Source organism: Rhinopithecus roxellana, chromosome 5 (genome assembly GCF_007565055.1).
Source record: "Rhinopithecus roxellana isolate Shanxi Qingling chromosome 5, ASM756505v1, whole genome shotgun sequence".
Taxonomy (NCBI): Eukaryota; Metazoa; Chordata; class Mammalia; order Primates; family Cercopithecidae; genus Rhinopithecus; species Rhinopithecus roxellana.
In genome coordinates, this window is record NC_044553.1 from 167,811,495 (window position 1) to 167,831,229 (window position 19,735).

General features: G+C 35.5%; 1 protein-coding gene across 5 annotated transcripts in view; it reads right to left on the minus strand.

Annotated features, from left to right (window-relative positions):
• The window catches only part of LRRC49 (leucine rich repeat containing 49), a 157,681-nt gene that overhangs the window by 45,562 nt on the left and 92,384 nt on the right, over nt 1-19,735 (minus strand). For 3 of the 5 annotated variants that reach the window (XM_010363664.2, XM_030929759.1, XM_030929762.1), the window contains 3 exons: nt 17,849-18,012; nt 2,194-2,431; nt 835-1,020 (listed from right to left, as the gene is read on the minus strand). In XM_010363664.2, the coding sequence (XP_010361966.1) occupies nt 835-1,020; nt 2,194-2,431; nt 17,849-18,012 (588 nt within the window). Of the gene's footprint in view, nt 1-299; nt 491-834; nt 1,021-2,193; nt 2,432-17,848; nt 18,013-19,735 lie in introns of those variants that run through there. The other 2 variants (XM_030929761.1, XM_030929760.1) reach the window with 2 other exon arrangements.

A 19,735-nucleotide genomic window follows, 5' to 3' on the forward strand; every position in this document is an offset into this window, starting at 1 on the left:
AACATATTAAAGATTTTTTTTCCTTTGGAGGAGTGTTTAAATTCAGTAGAGGTAGAAGCATAGCTTCTCTCTTTTCTTCCAAATTAGTATTTTAAAAGAACATGGCTTTTGAGTAGCTGGGGGATTACCTTGTGACAAGCTTAGCAGAATCAATCTAAAAATAACTTTTCACTAATAATTTTCCAGCTATTCAGCTCCAGACCTGAGTTACCCAATGTAGTCATGGCACAGTGGTTGCTACCAGCTATTAACAAAGCAGTCCAGACATTTACTTATACTTATTTTATTTTATTTTTCTGTTATTTTCACTTTCGTTTATCTTTCTTCCTGGCTTATTTCTCCTTTTCATCTCTTCTTTTTGTAAATCATGTTCTTCCTCCCCTTTTTTTTCCATTTTATTCTTCCCTTTCTCTGCCACAATACCCTTATTAGTTGACATTTAGGTTTTACTTCCTTATCCCCTCTTGCATACCAGGCAGTCTGCAAAGTACTTTGAAAAATACAAAGATCACATTACTTACAAAACAGTTATTTTTTATTTTTATTTTTAACTGTCGCCCCACCATTTTATTTCACTGAATGCTTACAAACAACAGTATAAGCATTTGCCATTCACTATAACCTGGTTACTATTTTATTTTTACAATTTGTTTAGTTCTTTGGAAGTTTTAAAATAGATTCTTAGGTTTTTTGACATTTTAAATGTCTATATTAAAAAAAACATTATGTCTCAAATGTTCTATCATGGTTACTTAAATTTCTAACCATTTAACGTAACTATTTCCCCTAAGAAGGAATATTTTTATTCTATAGTTCATCTAGTTTTTAGCTTACCTCTGTTCCATTTATTTTCTGCATACTAAAATGGCTTAACCTAAACAGTACATAATATTTCCAGAGTGTAAAATTGACAACTGGATTTCCTTGAGGATCAATTGTCAACTGGTCAATACGACGGAGTTGTGCTAGTGCATTAAATTGCTGCAGCATTACAAGATTTGTTTCCTTGAATTTAAGGTGCTGCAATGATAAAACACAAATGCAGATTGGAACATTAATTTTAACCATATTGAAATATTAACATTAAAGCTTCACTAATCATTCCCCAAGTAAATATGTAAACTTTAGGCTTAGCAAGTATGTCTTCAATTACATTAAATCAACTGAATGTACTAAACTTACATAACTTTAATTCGTCCAATGCACCATTGATGGAATCCATCCAGTATTGAATTCTGGGTGACTCCTTCTATAAATGACAGTCTCACTTATAAACAAACATTCTTTAAAGTTACATAAATATCAAATAATGCAGATTCAGGAATTATTGATTTTATGTGCTTTACATTGACATTAAATAAATGTTTTAAAAAAGACTAGAAATGAAAATTTCAGAGCTTTATAAATACAGGCCCCACAATTTTCCTGAGAAGAACTAGTTACTTGTGATTACTTGTATCTTGCCAAACACTATGTAGGATAGTTACACTGGCTACAGAAAAATCAAATCACTAAAACTGCAATGTTAATGCAAGCATTCTGTCTGTGAATCTAGATGCTCTTTTCTAAACATACTGTCTCCACCCCTATCTTTTTTAGGGAGAATGAAGTGAAAATAAAAACAAAAACCCACCAAAAAGGCAGGTGAGGGAAGTCTCTTGGCTGACAGAGAAAAACACAACAATAATAAGAGAGAGCTCATTATAGAAATCACGGTTTCTACAAATGCATACTAAATAATACAATGGCACCATAATTGAGGAAGGCTAATTTCTCAAAGTAATTTTAATGAGCTATTAAAATTATTTTCAACATTGTTAGGGGATAACTGTAAAAATTATATAATAAATATACATTTCACCATTACCAGGTATAACAGGTGAATACATAAGGCTATGTGTTAAGGTGAATCCTTTATAAAGTATAAATAAATAACTTGAATAAAATTATATCAGTCTTTTTCTACTCCACAAAGGATCTTTTTTTCGAGATTCAATTTCAAATGTTAACATAAAACTTCAAGGCCATTTATGAATACTAATTTAAATCCTAGCTCAAGAAAATCAACACAAAACTTTAATCTTCCTGCCAGACAGAAACTACATAAATAAAAGTTAAAACAGGTCTTTGGCCTGAACACACAACTCATTGACTAAGAATAATTCAAATATACTACTAAAAGGAAATATTTACCAGAGAATTAGGAAACTTAATCTTCAGTTTAGGAAGCACATGGACGATTTCATCAAATTCTATGAAAGTGAAGGAGACAGTTGTGATCATTCCTGCCGTCTGAACACTCCAATTCCTATCCAGAGATTCCAGTGCTCCTGAGCCATATAGGGAAAGTGTATCCCCGTCCACTTCAACAAGGTATGTGTCTACGACAGATAAACCTTGTAAAGCATTGTTCAGTCCTGAGTCTAGAGGCCTGGAAAATCCAAAGTATGATTTTAAATGAAAGACATCATGCAGAATACCTAACAGTATAATTACCTGTCAGAAAAGCTCTTCACAATTTTATATTATTTTTTCATTTCAATAATTAAACCTAGAGCATTAAAGACTAATTTTCAATAGACTATCTGGAAGTTTTGTATTATTCTAATCATATATTTTAATTTAAAAAGAGGCACATTATGAACAAAAAGATCACCTCTAAACCCAAATTATTTCTATCCATGACAGATAACTAATATTCCCTTTAGTTTTAAAACAACCTGTTTACTACATTATGGTTATCTTTTCATTTCAATACGGATAGGTTTTCCCAATCTATAAACTTTTCTGACTAGAAAAAAAGTGCAGTTTACAAATTAGTATTTCTTTTCTTTTTTTTTTTTTGAGATGGAGTCTCGCTCTGTCGCCCAGGCTGGAGTGCAGTGGCACGATCTCCACTCACTGCAAGCTCCGCTCCCGGGTTCACACCATTCTCCTGCCTCAGCCTCCCATGTAGCTGGGACTACAGGCACCCGCCACCATGCCCAGCTAATTTTTTAAAATGTATTTAGTAGAGATGGGGTTTCACCGTGTTAGCCAGGATGGTCTCGATCTCCTGACCTCATGATCCGCCCGTCTCGGCTGCCCAAAGTGCTAGGATTACAGGCGTGAGCCACCGCGCCCGGCCACAAATTAGTATTTCTATAGTAAGAACCATACATATAAAAATATGTTTACAAACCAAGTAATAACTGCTAAAAATAGTTTATTTCTCAGAGGTTGTATTAGGGGGTAACTCTAACTTTCTACTTTTGGGTACTTCAATGGTTTTTGAAATTTTTAAAGTGTATACTATAGTTATAATCAGTAAAATCAGTGTAGATTTCCTCCTCACTTTGAAATAAGAAATAGTGAGAAGGAATCATTATTTATATGATATATACACACTATATATAGAGAGAGCGAGAGAGAGAGGGAAATGATGTTGCTCCACATCATATATTTAAAAGTGTCTTGCCTTTCTTTTTCCACATAATTAAAAGTTTAAGAATATAAGTTCCACAATAAAAAGTCTGTCATCAGAAAGGGATTATTTATTTTGTGTAAAGGGCTTGTCAAGTAAACTGTTCAGGAAATAAGTGACATAATAAACAAGGCTACATTCAGCAAAACAGTGACATGGTTACAAAACAAAGCAGAATTTCCAATTTATATAGCTATCACATGCCCATTTGGTAAAAACAAATGGCAAGTCTCCTGGGCTGCAGACAGGCTCATCTTTTTCACTAGGAAACGTAGCACCTAGTAAATAGGCCATATAGCACCTAACCCACTTCAGTTATTTTCTGAAGGAAGCTTTTGAGTTTAGCCTTAAACTCTGGCCAATGTTTACAGATTTGCTCCTCTGGGAAAGTGTGTTCGGAGCTCCATGAAAAAATGACTTAGCTTGCCAAACAATGTTTATATATTGGGGATTGTTCTTCTAGTTTTCCCTGTGTCCTTAGCAGATATGGGCACATCTTTTTAGTTATACATACACACATATTAATTAATTAATTAATTCTTTCTTTCTTTCATTCACCAAACATATCCTGAAAGCCCACTATCTACAAAACACTGTGCTAAGAATTTTGGCAAATGCCTCTAAATCATGTGTATTGATAAGAACAATCAACGATGAGATCATACAAAGATTTCTGGATATAGCAAAATTATTGCTCACTTTTACTGGGTGATAGTTTCAGAAATATAACTGCACTAATCCTACTCTGCAATCAACCTAACAAACACATGGGATATAATTTTTAAACTAAAATGACCTCAATATCACATTAAACAAATAGGTTTTTGTGGAGAGCTTATTATGTGTCAGATATTGTGTTAAGCATTGGGGATATAAAAATAAATCAAGATATATTTGCCCTCAAACAGCTCTCAATCTGGATGGGTGGGGTGGAGAGGAAGATGAATATATATATTAAATATAATATAATGTGCTTATTGTAATATAATGAATATTTAAACCATATGCTAAGGGTACACAGAGAAAGGAAAGACTAATTCTTCCAGAGGGGAAAACTCAAGTTTAAAAAGGAAGGTTGCATTTGAACTGATCCTTGAGAGATAAATAGCAGATTTTTAGCAGGAGCAGAAGTTGGGAAAACAGAATGAAGAAGGGCGCTGGAATGATTACTTTAAGTTCAGGGGCACATGTGCAAACCTGACACAGATTTTATTTTGTATGGAAAATAAAACCTGATTATGTATAATATATTCATGTAGGAATAATTTCTTTTTTAAACTTTTAAGTTCAGGGGTATATGTACAGGTTTGTAACATAGGCAAACTGTGTCATAGGGGTTTATTGCATAGATTATTTCATCACTCAGGTATTAAGCCTAGTACCCATTAGTTATTTTTCCTCCTCCTTCCACCTTCCACCATCCAATAGGCCCTGGTGTGTCTTTCCACTCAGTGTGTCCATGTGTTCTCATCATTTAGCTCCCACTTATAAGTGAGAACATGTGGTATTTGATTTTCTGTTCTGTGTTAGTTTGCTAATGATAATGGCCTCCAGCTCCATCCATGTCCCTGCAAATAACACGATCTCATTCTTTTTTATGGCTGTATAGTATTCCTTGGTGTATATGTACCACATATTCTCTCTTTCTTTCTTTTTCTTTTCTTTTCTTTTTTTTTCTTTTTTTTTAACACAGTTTCACTCTGTCGCCCAGGCTGGAGTGCTGTGGCATAATCTCAGCCCACTGCAACCTCCACCTCTCGGGTTCAAGAGATTCTCGTGTCTCAGCCTCCTAAGTAGCTGGGATTACAGACATGTGCCACCATGACCAGCTAATTTTTGTATTTTTAGTAGAGATGGGGTTTCACCATATTGGCCAGGCTGGTCACGAATGCCTGACCTCAAGTGATCTGCCTGCCTCGGCCTCCCACATTTTGTTTATCCAGTATATCACTGATGGGCATTCATATTGATTCCATATCTTTGCTATTGTGAATAGTGCTGCAATGAACATACATGGGCATGTGTCTTTATACTAGAGTGATTTATATTCCTTTGGGTATACACTCAATAATGGGATTGCTGGGTTGAACAATATTTCTATGGCTGGAACACTAAAATACGGGGCAGGAACATTGAAACATGGAAGGGAGAAGGAGCTGGAGATGAGCCTGAAAAGTCAGATTTTATCCTGCGTGGTTCAGAAGCAGAAAAAGGTTTTAAAATTTAAAAAGTGATGAGATTTAAGCACCTCCAAAGTACCATGCATGAATCTAGGTACTGGTGTTAGGGATACAAAGATGAATAAGATATGCACTCTGCTCTCAAAGACCCAATTCAGACAGATAAGTCAATCAACTTTGTGGAGGACATAGTAGGGAGAGGCTGAATGTAGGGGATGAGCAAGAAGACCATTGCAAAAGTGTCAACTAGACCATATGCAGGCATAACAAAAAATGGTATGGTATAGTCGAAATGGCAATGTCAAGAAAATGAGATAGACTTTAGTTCAAATTCCAGATCTGCTATTGGTAACTGATGACTTCTGGGGCAAGTTACTTAATTATTTGAGTTTCAGTTTCCTTGTATGTAAATGATTATCATAATACACATATTTTCAGAGTTGTGAAGATTAGAAAAAAATATTCTAAACTATGCCTCATACTTAGCTCAGTACATTTTCATGATTATTAATAAGAGAACTTAGATTTATCAGACATTTAAGAATAAATAAAAGTAAGACTTAGTGATTGACTAGAGAATGAAGGAAAGGGTGGAATTAAGTGTGACTCAAATTTCTAGAGTGGATAACTGGTCATCTGACCCAGTTTCCTACCTCTGTCTACTCTAAATTTGTACTCTAAGAAAGCTGGTATTCTTCTCTGGAGGATCTGTTTAAAATTTGTTTTCCCATAAAGTCCAATACATTTCCAATTATATTCTCCAACTGAAATATTAATTATATAATAGCAGGCAGAATGACATCAAATATGAATTCTCTTCAAGATTTTTAGTGGTTAATTTTAAGTCCAAAGTTTCATCTATTCAACTTGATCTTTACATAAGAATAAGTCAGGAGGCTGGGCACAGTGGCTTATGCCTGTAATCCCAGCTCTCTGGGAGGCCGAGGTGGGTGGATCACAAAGTCAGGAGTTAGAGATCAGCCTGGTCAATATGATGAAACCCCATCTCCACTAAAAATACAAAATTAGCTGGGCATGGTGGCGCATGCCTGTAATCCCAGCTACTTGGGAGGCTGAGGCAGGAGAATCGCTTGAACCCGGGAGGCAGAGGTTATGGTGAGCCGAGATTGCACCATTGCACTCCAGCCTTGGTAACAAGAGTAAAACTCCATCTCAAAAAAAATAAATAAATAAATTTTTAAAAGTCAGGAAAATACCCTATGCCTTTTCAATAAAGGACCCTAAGAAAAGACAGGGTGACCAGCTCAATGCAATAAAGTAATGACTCTGAAAGCCAGGCTAAATGTAGAACATACTCTTAAATGTCTAGATGAAAAGAGACATTATTTAGGAGGATTATTATTATTTTTTTAACCTTTAGGCTTTTCATAACAGGCCTGAACACAAAGACTTAAAGTATTGCAGAAGATTCTTTTACCAATGAATAAGTGGTGCTGATTCCTATAATAATTTATTTTATGAATTTCTATTACAACATTCATAGGTGTGAAAATTCATTGTATGCATTATATTTTATTATAGTAGTGTTGGCTAAAATACCACAATGTTCGTAGACAGGAAATGACCAAAAATAAACCAGCTTCACTGCATGCATCCAATGTAAGCAAAAAAAAAAAAAAAAAAAAAAAAAAAAAAATTACACCAAGTACTTTCCAATTTCTGCCAGAGAAAAGAAACCTGCAATATGTAATTTTACTGGAGAGCTGTCCCAAGTACAGTGAACAGTGAAATCATTAGTGGGATATAGCAAAGCTTTAGAGAATTTCTTCCCTTTTTGTGTCTATAATTTTTTCATGGACACTTGTTTCCAGGCATTTAGTTACACACCCATAAGCCAAAGGTTACGGAACATTGTAACCCAACAATTATCCACTTTTTTGGCATTATGAAATACTAAAGACTATAAATATAAATGATTACTAAAAATGGAAAACCTTATGTAGTATTAAAACACGAATTGAAACACTAGGTAAGAAACTTTGCGGCCCTCTGACTAGCTTTGTATGTTCAGAAACAGTTAAATTGTATCATTCAGGGTCCCAAATGATAAAATTTAATTATCTTTTTGAAGACTTACAGAAAATGTAGAAATATAACCTCTAATGTTTAAAATTCTTCACTTTGTACTTTCAGATAAAAATAAGCACATGTGTTTAAAACCTCTCCCTCCAAGACCCCATTGAAGAATAGTAAAGTAATCAAAAAGACATAAACCCACAACAACAACAAGCGCAGCAGGGGAAGACTATTGGCAGCAGGAGATTTCAGAAAATTTCTGGAAGCTGGAAAGAAAAAGTGTTAAATGATGAAGAAGGATAAAAAAGGGCTGTATTCTCAAATACGCCCTGGAAATAAGAAAAAGATGGCAGCCAAATTGCTCAGTGGAACTCTGGAAAGCAACAAACAGTAAGTATGATGGAGGATGGGAGTGAGAAGTGAGACTGAACACAGGGGCATTAATTGAAGATCTGTAAAAGGTCTCTCCTACCTACTTCTCTCACTGCCAACGAAAGTCTCACAGAGTGGCACTGCAGTTCAGTGAGAAAGGAAGAACACTCAATAAATAGCACTAGGGTAACTGATTATTCCTATGCAAGGAAAACCCCTCCCCACCCAAATCAGACCTTAGCCTCAAATATAAATATCAATTACTGGTATAATAAAAAGTTAAATATAAAAAGGCCAAATGTTAAACCTTTAGGAAGACAAAATGGGAGAATGTTTTTAAAATTTCAATGTGGTAAAGGAATTGTTTTCCTAAACACAATCTAAGTGGGTAAACCATAAAGGAACAGGTATATATTTTTGTCTTCAGTATATAAATGGTATTTAAAGTCAAAGCCATGTAGGAGACTGCCTAGGGGGAAAGCAGAGAGTGTAAAGAAAGCCCAGGACCAAAACCCGAAGAACTCTACCATCAAGAGGTTGAGAGGACAGAAATACTTGAAGATATGAGAAAGACACATAATACAAGAAAAAATCAAAGGCTACTAATAATATGATATAAAATGATAAACTATAAAGAATGGCCAAAAGCAAATGAAGAGTCTAAATTAGATTACAGAGACAGGCTTCAAAAAGAGTAGATTCTAGAAGTCAGAAATGTAGAAACAGCAGTAAATTTCTTTGTTCAATTTTTTAAAAAGGCAATCAGAAACTCCAGAAAAAAACAAACTATATATGAAAAGCATGGCTCAAATATGAAACAAACTAAAATGTGGCATGGGTTTGAACAACTTTTAAGGTATAATGAAGAGGGGTCCATTTGAATTTGATGCTATGACTATCCTTAGAGTGGCTTAGGAAGCAGAAAAGGAGACATAATCATAGCTTAATCCTTTACCATAAAGTAAAAGATTGTTATATTATAGAAACTTAAATACTGTTTACCAGTTTTCAAGTTTTAAATGCTACCAACTGACAAAGTTTATAATTATAGAACAGATATTAATCTTGAAATGTTAAAGTATAGCTCATAGAATATAGCCAAATTGGAATCCCAAAGAGAAAGCAAAAATGCTAGAGTAGGGAACTCCAAAACACTCCATCCCTCCACAAAAGCAACAAATATGCTAGCAACAAAAAACCCCCAAAAACAAAATCAACTTTTTCAGAAATCTGGAATCTAATAAATTACAAAACCAGGGAAACAATGAAGAAAAGAAAAACTGTTGAATTTCAATAAGAGAGTTCTGAAGCATTTTAACTTACCCTGTTACCACTCCCCACTCCCCAGTTTGGTGGTGGCCTTGAAGTTGAACAGCCCACATTCCTGGTACAGGCTGCTGGCAACAGGCGAAGCAATATAGACCATATTCTCAAAAAACTGCAGTTGTGTGTTTTGACATGTTTGGTGACTCTCTGAAGGATTAGCTCAAGGGCTTGCCTTTGGATCACTTGCCTTGGAGCTTCCCTAGGGCTGAGGTGGCTTCTAAGTGGCATTTGTTGAAAGTATTGAAAGGCAAAAATGTATTAGCTGCCACCACACTGGACAAGGGATAGTAGCTGCAGCAAGCAACAAACAGATCAAAAAGGCTGAGAAGGAAGAGGCTAGGGAAGGAGATGTCTGGGAGAATAGAGTTTTGAGAAGCTCCTGTGAGTCCAGGGAATCTAAAAGGCCACATGCATGTCCAGGGTCAGACACATGTTTGGAAAAGACCTGAGAAGACACTAATCTTAACCCTAAACCTAACCCCTGGCTGATCTTCAGGTTTTACACAAGCAGGAATGAAGGTTAAGGCAGAGTGGCAAACTGTCTAGATAAGCCGTGAAAGACTGCCTCAAAACAGAACCAATCTATAGAGGCTGGGAGAGGTTTATTTTTTCCTTTTTTCTCCAGGCATTTAAGAAAATCTCTGAAAATCACTAACTGACCACTAAGCTAATGGAACAGAGATTTCAGTGGGTATACATGATAAATAATATAGTCTTCACAGAAATAATTAGGAAAGTCATTAAACAAATAGAAGACAACAATCACAACAAGCAGCAACAACAAACCCTGGGGGGAGGAATGATCTGATCTCCAGAGTTGTCACATAAATGTCCAGTTTCAACAAAAAATATGATGCATACAAAGAAACAAGAAAGTCTAACCCACTCACAGGAAAAAAAGAAATGAACAGAAACTGTCTCTGAGGAAGCCCAGGCATTGGACTTACTAGACAAAAACTTTTAAGTCACCTATTTTAAATATGCTGAAATAACTAAGGAAAACCAGGAGAATGATGTCTCACCAAATAAAGAATATCAATAAAGAGATGGAAATTAAAAAGGAATCAAATAGCAATTCTGGAGTTGAAAAGTACAATAACTAAAAAGCTCTCTAGAGGGTTTCAACAGCAGATTTTAGTAGGCAGGAGAAAGAATCAGTAAACTTAGGTCAATTAAATTACATAGGAGTGAGGGAAAATAAAGAGTAAAGATAAATGACAGAACCAGGAAAACTATCCAGCATACCAACATAAACATAATGGGGGTTTCAGAAGGACAGACATGAGAGAAAAAAAAGCAGAAAGAATATTTGAAAAAACAATGGCCAGAAACTTCCCAAATTTGATAAAAGACATAAAACAACATATCCAAGAGGCTCAATGAACTCTGACTAGGATAAACTCATAGATCCACACCAAGACACATTATAATCAAACTACTGAAAGACAAAAATAAAGAGACAATCTTGAAAGCAGTGAGAGAGAAGTGACTCATAATGGACAAGGGATCCTCAATAAGAATAACAGCTGATTTCTCATCAGAAATCATGGAGACCAGAAGGTAGTGGATGACATATTTAAAGTGCTGAAAGAAAAAAAAAAACCTGTCAACCCAGAATTATATATGGCAAAACTGGACTTCACAAATAAGAGAGAAATTAAGACATTCTTTGATAAACAAAAGCTGAGGGAGTTTATTGTTAGTATACCTGACCTACAGGAAATGCTAAAGGAAGTTCTCTGGAAATTAAAGAACACTAGTTGGTAACTTGAAGTCATATGAAGAAATAAATAACATCAAGAAAGGTAATTACACAGGTACATAATAAAAGCCAGTATTACTGAATTTTTAGGTGGTAATTCCTTTTGTTAAAATATGATTCAAAAGAAAAATGCATAAAAATATTTATAAATCTATAATGTTCACACAATGTTTAAAGATGTAATTTCTGAAAATAGTAACAGAAAAGGGAGTAGAGCTAAACAGAAGCGAAGTTTTTATATACTATTACAACTAGATTGGTATTAATTCTAACTAGCTAAATTAAAATGTTAATTGTAATCCCCAGGGTAACAACTAAGAAAATAGCTAGGAAATGTATAGTAAAAGGAACAAGAAGGGGATCAAAAATGGTACACTAAGAAAATCAGCTAAATACAAAAGAAGAAAGCAATGAAGGAATTGAGGAAGCAAAAAACGATATACAACAGATAGAAAGCAAATAACAAGATGGGAGACATATGTCTTTCCTTATCAGGACTTCAAAGATTAAACTACTCAAATTAAAAGGCAGAAATTAGCAGAAAGGATTTTCTTGTTTTCGAGATGGAGTCTTACTGTGTTGCCCAGGCTAGAGTGCAATGGTGCAATCTTGGCTTACTGCAACCTCAGCCTCCTGGGTTCAAGTGATTCTCCTGCCTCAGCCTCTTGGGTAGCTGGGATTACAGCATGTGCCACCACGTCTGGCTAATTTTCATATTTTTAGTAGAGACGGGGTTTCACCATGTTGGCCAGGCTGGTCTCGAACTCCTGACCTCAGGTGATCCACCCACCTCAGGCTCCCAAAGTGCTAGGATTACAGGTGCGAACCACCACTCCCAGCCAGGATTTTTTTTTTTAAAGATCCAAGAATATGCTTTCTACAAGATTAAAAGACACAAATAGGATGAAATGGAAAGAATAGAAACAGATATTCCATGCAAACAGTAACCAAGAGAGCCAGAGTATCTACTAATATTATGTAAAAAAGATTTTATATCAAATATTTTTATGAGAGTCATGGAACAACATTTTATCTTGAAAAATCGGTCAATCCATAAGGAAGGTATAACAATTATAAAGGTATATGCACTTAACACCTAAAATATATGAAGCAAAATGGACAAAGTTGAAAGAAGAAACAGTTCTACAATAACAGTTGGAGACTTCAATACTCTACCTTCAATAATGGATAGAACAACCAGACAGAAGATCAACAAGTAAACAGAGGACTTGAAGTACACTATAAAACCAACTAGCAGATATGTATAGAAAACCCCACCCAACACAGCAGAATACATATTCTTCTCAAGTATGCATGGAAAATTCTCTGGGATAGACCATATGTTCATCCATAAAGCAAGTCTCAATCTATTTAAAAAGATTAAATTCTACAAAATATCTTCTCTGACCACAATGAACAAATCTGGAAAATTCACAAATTAAACACTGCAGTCTTAAACAACCATTGGATGAAAGAAGAAATCACAAGGAAAATTACAAAAGTACAGTTGATAGAAGTTGCAATGTACAAAGTGGGAAAAATAAAAAGGATAGACTCATCTTGCAAATGCAGACTTGAGGGCTATTGCCTATAGTGGATGAAACAAACAAAAAAAAATTTAGATACATATTACAAAAGCTACCAATAAAGCAACTATAGATACATAGTTTTGGGAGGAAAAGAGGTGAGGAAGCTGAATCTTCATCTATTATAGCAAGTAGTATATCTAAATCTTACACATTTAAAAAACTGCATAATATACATTTAAAGATGTGGTAGAAAAGGAGCCAGTAAAATACCACTTAAAAAAAAAAAAAAAAGAGTAGCCACATACATAAAAGGAAAATCAGGTGAATGAGGAGTTTCAACTATGTCAAATGCTGTAAGGGGGTCAAGTAAAATAAGGACTTACAGTTCAAAAAGTCAAACTGAATGCTCTGGTTAAGAATTCCTTGTTTAGACAAAATGCAAGATATAATAAGTTCTTTTAGAAATATCTCTAAATTTCAGTTCCAGGAGATTTCACAGGAATCAGATAACTACAAACTAAACTGAAGAAAAATCTACAACCAGTAGAAGTTATAAGTAACTGATTTTGCATTATAATCCCTACGAGTTATATACTATCTGTCCTAAAATTTTATTTTTCTACCTTCATGTATAAATATCTTCTGTGGCTACTCAACTTGCTAGTTTTTAGGTCATTAAAAAAAAAAAAGAATCAAACTAAGAGGATGTAATAGTGTTTCCATGACACTTTAAACATACATTCGTAGAAAGTAAATCTTTTGCCAGAAATTGTGGATCCCTTTCCTAATGATTCATCATTACTCTTTACATCCTCTCCATTGAACCCCCACATCTCTTCTCCCATCTCTCCCAAACTCTTTCTCTCTGCTTCCTTCTTAAAAGCTAATGACTTTGTGGAACTCCTAATAAAAATTCTGAAACTCTTGGCAGTAAGCATAAGGCACAACAATTTTCACTAACAGATACTTCCTCTTTCTCTTGGAACAGCTTGCTTGTTTTTGAGACCATAAAGACCCTATGATTTTAAATTATTTTAGAGGGTCATAAAATGTTTGGCCATATGCCACTTTAAAAGTTCAAAATGTCATGAAAGTCATGTTAATAGTCTGCAATCCACTGATCAGAGATAGTTTTGCCAGATAAAAGAGTCATTTAATAAGAAAGATACTCCTGCATTCACTGAAGCTGCCAAAACTAGCAAAACTTAAACAGTGAATAGCCCTGTCACAAGAGAACAGGATGCATGGCCTCTGGTACCGTACCATACCTTGTTCTACCATCAGTAACTCCAATATCTACAATAATGACTTCAACGGATCTTCTTTCTTCTGGTGATCTTCACTTCTACTCTTTTCCAACAATCCACTCTGATAACCACAATAATGGCTTCCATATTGCTTAGATTTCATTACTTAAATGTGTTCTACCTCTAAAATATTTAACCTCAAAAACTTACTTTGACCATAAATTCCCACTATTCCATCTCATTTTTAATTAATGCTCTTACTTTATATGCTCCTCATCTGCAACTTTAATCAGACTTCCAGTCCCAGAAACAAAATTTTCTTCCAATCTGTTGCCAACCTTGTTTTTTAATTCCTTAAAATCTCGCCTAGACTATCTGACCCATCATTTCTATCTTTTCCTTTATCATCACACTTGAATATTTTTATTCCTTGCCTTTGATCCCTTGTCTCTTTGTTGTTTATCAGACATTTAGCTTCTCTTCTGTTACACTTAGCTACTCTGCGCTCTTGGAATAAACTCACTCAACCATTCAGGCTAAAGTTGCTATAATTTCATGGTCTCTAACCTCATTTAGTTCCTCAGAATTTTCCTTCAGTCTTTCAACATTTTCCCAATTAGCTCCCTCTGGATATCAAACAAGACCTGTTTCTTAAAAAAGTGTCACTACTGTTATAACAATGCTAATTCTTCTGAAATTAATAAGTAAACTTAAATGTGATTTGAACAAGATTCTCACCATTTCTTTTCTATTTAGGTTAACTGATTTTAAAGTTCATATGAGGCTGGGCACAGTGGCTCATGCCTGTAATCCCAGTACTTTGGGAGGTCAAGGTGGGCACATCATTTGAGCCTAAGAGTTCAAGACCAGCCTGAGCAACACGGCAAAACTCCACCTCTACAAAAATTACAAAAATTAGCTGGACATAGCGGTATGCGCCTATAGTCCCAGCTATTAGGGAGGCTGAGGTGGGAGGATTGCTTCAGCCCGGGAGGCGGAGATTGCAGTGAGCCAAGATCACACCACTGCACTTCAGCCTGCGAAACAGAATGAGGCCCTGTCTCAATAAATAAATAAAGTTCATATGGAAGAATAGGTGTGTGACAATTGAACTTGAAAAGAACAGTGGAAACCTATTTCCCCTACAAGTTGTGAAAACTTACTATGAAATTACTATAATCAAAAGAGTCTGGTGTTGGCATTAAAACAGCTAAGTGAAATGGGTAGTCCAGAAATATATGCACATATTTACAAAATCTTAACGTGAGATAAAGATGGCATTCTCGTGAAAAAAGAATAGTTTAATTTTTATTTATTTTGTTTATTTTTTTCTGAGACGATGTCTTGTTCTGTCACCCAGGCTGGAGTGCAGTGGCGTGATCTCGGCTCACTGCAAGCTCTGCCTCCCAGGTTCACGCCATTCTCCAGCCTCAGCCTCCCGAGTAGCTGGGACTACAGGCGCCCGCCACCACGCCCGTCTAATTTTTTTGTATTTTTTGTAGAGATGGGGTTTCACTGTGTTAGCCAGGATGGTCTCGATCTCCTGACCTCGTGATCCACCCGCCTCGGCCTCCCAAAGTGCTGGGATTACAGGTGTGAGCCACCGTGCCTGGTCAGAAGAATAGTTTAATTTTTAAAACGTTATTAGCAAATTGACTAGTCAATTGAAATAAAATCAAGTTAGACCCTTATCTAACACTGTGTATAAAAATAAGTTTGAGGCCATGTGTGGTGGATCACGCTTGTAATCCTAGCACTTTGGGAAACTGAGGCAGGAGGATCACTTGACATCGGGAGTTCAATACCAGCCTAGTCAACATGGTGACACCCCATCTCTATTAAAAATACAAAAATTAGCCAGGTGTGGTGGTGGGCACCTGTAAAGTCTCAGCTACTCAGGAGGCTGAGGCAGAAGAATCACTTGAACCTGGGAGGCGAAGGTTGCCGTGAGCCAACATTGTGCCACTGCCCTCCAGCCTGGGTGACAGAGCGAGACTCCGTCTCCAAAAAAAAAAAATTGATGGATTGAAGGACTTTTAGAACCTTACTATAATTTTAGAATAAAAAATTCCAGATTACTTGGATAAACTTGAAACTGAAAAAAATAATTTTTAAAAAAGAAATTAGAAATAGAACTGACATTTATTATTTCATAAATCTAAAGCCCAACGCTATAAAGTTTTAACATTATAAAGTGTTATAGTTCTAACCAAGTAAAATTATATTTTGCCATTTAAATAGCCACTCCAGGGCTATATAAGAGTGGTATATTAGTTATATAAATTGTCACTTCATTAGAATTTTTATTCTTGCTTTATTTTTGTAGCTGAAAGAGCTGAGGAGGTCTACATGTGGATCCCAAGTGAGCTGAAGGAAATACACTGATATAAGTTAATTCTGTAGCTAAAAGTTAAAAAGCATATTTGCCTAAATATATGTTAGACTCTAACTGCAGACAATTTCCAAAACATTATTCTCATGTCACTCAAATTACTTCCTTTACTATATATTTTTTGCATATGAAAGGCTTAAAGAATTCCAGCTAAAAACCTGAAGTAAAAGCTATATTATATTTAATTTTAAAAGGTGTTTCAATCAGAGTTTAGCTAAGGTAATAAGACACATATGCTTCATCAAATTAAACAAAATTAAAACGTATTCTATCTTTGATTTTTAGGCTTTATTTTAAAATTATGTAACTATAGTCAGCCCTCAGTATCAGTGGGTTCTGCATCCATAGATTAAACCAAATGGATCAAAAATATCTGAAAAAAATTCCACAAAGTTCCAAAAGCAAAAGTTGAACTTGCCACATGCTGAGTACTATAACAAATTCATGCAAATCGAGTGATGTGTAGGTACTGTATTAGATACTATTTAAGTAATCTAGAGATGATTTCAAGTATATAGCAGGAAGAGTGTAGGTTATATGCAAATACTATCCCATTTTATATAAGGGAATTGAGTATCTGCAGATTTGGGTATTTGCAGGGGTCCTGGAATCAATCCCCTGTGGATACTGAGGGGCAGCTGTACAAATATATATTTAAATTATACATGCACTATAAAGATATAGATGCTTTATGTCCCTCTGAATTTACTTGATTCCAATATGTTTTTCTGAGAGGAAGAGAAACATGTGGAGTCTAGATAGTGCACTCAGCATTGCTCATAAACCTAGGGATATGTTATCATGTGATAAATGTATCATAGAAGAAAAGAGGTTGTGAGCCACTGGAATAGAAGTACAGATCACAGCTGGAGTAACTTTCAGATTACATGCCCTGTTGTTTACTACGAGTAATTAAAGAGTAAGGTTTTGTGCTGGCTGCTGAGGACACAGCACGAGTCAAGTCAATCAGGCAGGATTCCTTTCCTTATGAAGCTTATATTCTAATGGGGAAGACACACATGAAACAACTATCTACCAACTTGGAGTTAGGGAAGGCTTTTTTGGAAGACGTGAATTTTAAACTTCAGACCTCTATGGGTGAGCTGAAGTTAGCTAGGCTGGGATCAGAGAAATACTGCAGGGAAGTGATTGGTGTCAGGGCAGAAAAACACTATTCCTATAAGAAAAGTTCTGAAGTAGGAAGTAACTGAACTGAAAGACAGTGATGCTGCAATAGCAGAAGAACATGGTTGACGGCATGGGATAAAAGAGATGAAGTGGGCAAAAGACATCATAGACTATATTAAGCAATCTAGACTTTTCCCTATAAAAAAATATGAAATGCCCTATGAAGGGTTTTGTATTAGGAGAGTGTTATAGTAAGATTTATATTTTCAATTTTTCCATCTTAATTTCTAATTTCAGCAAGTTTTCTTAAGAAAACTCTTTTAAAATAATTATATGTAAAATGATTTCTAATTCCCACTCCAAATTCAATTATCTAAAGATGCTCGTATCTTGAAAGAATACCATTGCATACCCTGTTTCCTCTGGGAATGCAGAGAGGGTGCTTCCATCAATCTGACAGGGATCCTGAGCAGAGTCAGAATCTTTTCTATCTTCATCTGTAGCAATACTGGCTACTCGTTGTTGTTGCAAGTCCCACTGTCGAGCTACGTTGTTAATTGTTAACCTTTTCTTCTCCTATTAAAAAGTTAATTGTGACAAAAGTTATATAATGCAATTTTTGTAGCAGAAGTGACATCTAAGGGGCATATTGTTTGTACCTTCTTATAATACTTTTAAAAGGAACCTGTTCCTTATAAGTAGATACCCAATACATTCTAAAGCAAGATTCAAGAGGCCTGTATTTACTCTCTGCATTCAAAATCTCAATAATCATCTAACACTTTAAAGGGAAAAAATATGCAAACAATTATTGCTCTTTAGGAACTTAATTTTATTAAAAATAAATATACAACCAACTAGAGATTAAAAATTCAAAATCTGAAATTTTAATTTCACAGAAATTTTTACATACTTAATGTTATCTGAATTTTTAAACAGAAATTTATATGCCTCTAACACAGTAAGAAAAACCTAATGATATTTTAGTTTTTCTACTCAATAATTAAGACTGGTAAGGTGAAATAATCTTGGAGGGTGGAAGGGAAGGAGTTGATCAATGTTCCAAGTTTCTCAGAATAAATTATAATGCCTGAAATTTAAAAATTATTCTCTAGACTATTAAAAGAAATTGTAGGCCGGGCGCAGTGGCTCAAGCCTGTAATCCCAGCACTTTGGGAGGCCGAGACGGGCGGGTCACAAGGTCAGGAGATCGAGACCATCCTGGCAAACACGGTGAAACCCCGTCTCTACTAAAAATACAAAAAACTAGCCGGGCGAGGTGGCGGGCGCCTGTAGTCCCAGCTACTCGGGAGGCTGAGGCAGGAGAATGGCGTAAACCCGGGAGATGGAGTTTGCAGTGAGCTGAGACCCGGCCACTGCACTCCAGTCCGGGCGACAGAGCGAGACTCCGCCTCAAAAAAAAAAAAAAAAAAATTGTACTGGGTTGAAGTGTCTCTAGATAACTAGTACCATTCCAGATGAATAGGAAAGAAATTAATTCATTATAAGCAATGGATGCCTTAAGGTAGTGGTTCTCAAATTTCAGGGTACCTCAAATCACCTGGAGGTTAAAACGATTGCTGACTTAGAGTTTTTGGAATAGTGTTTGAGAATTTGAATTTCTACCAGGCTCCTAAGTATTCTAATATTGCTAGTTCATGGACCTCACTTTGAGAACCACTGACTTACAGCATTGGAGCTCAATCCTCTCATAGAAACCCTGTTGTGAAAAAGCAGATCTAGACTACTGAAAGAAATTGTGCTAAATTGAAACGTTTCTATTCAATTTATATACATTAATAGAAAAAAAATCCCTATTCTGGTAAAGTTTCCATTATCAAAAGATACTACTTAATTACAGTTTATCAATTAGATCAGAATGCTGAAAACAGACTTTCCTTTTCCTCTTTACTAAGACTACAATCCTGCATTGATAAATCAGCTGAGTGTGACACTGACCCCTCTTTACCTACTGGCCCTGGAGCTAGAGAAGGCTAGTAGGAAGATTCTCTGTCCACTCCTTCAGTACACATAGAATAATTCTTTGTAGTTGTACCTGTTTGCATATATTTGAGTAATTTTTGGTTATCTAAGATTTTAGCATGTATGCATGACATTAGATAGGAATAAAAAGTAATATGGCTTGTTTAATTAAAACTAAAGTTTTAAAAGTTCTATTTCTGATTTAAAAATGTTTTTTGGGGGAGCGCAGTGGTGCATACTTGAAATCTCAACTACTTGGGAGGCTAACGCAGGAGGACTGCTTGCAGGAGTTGAAGGCTGTAGTGTGCTATGGTCA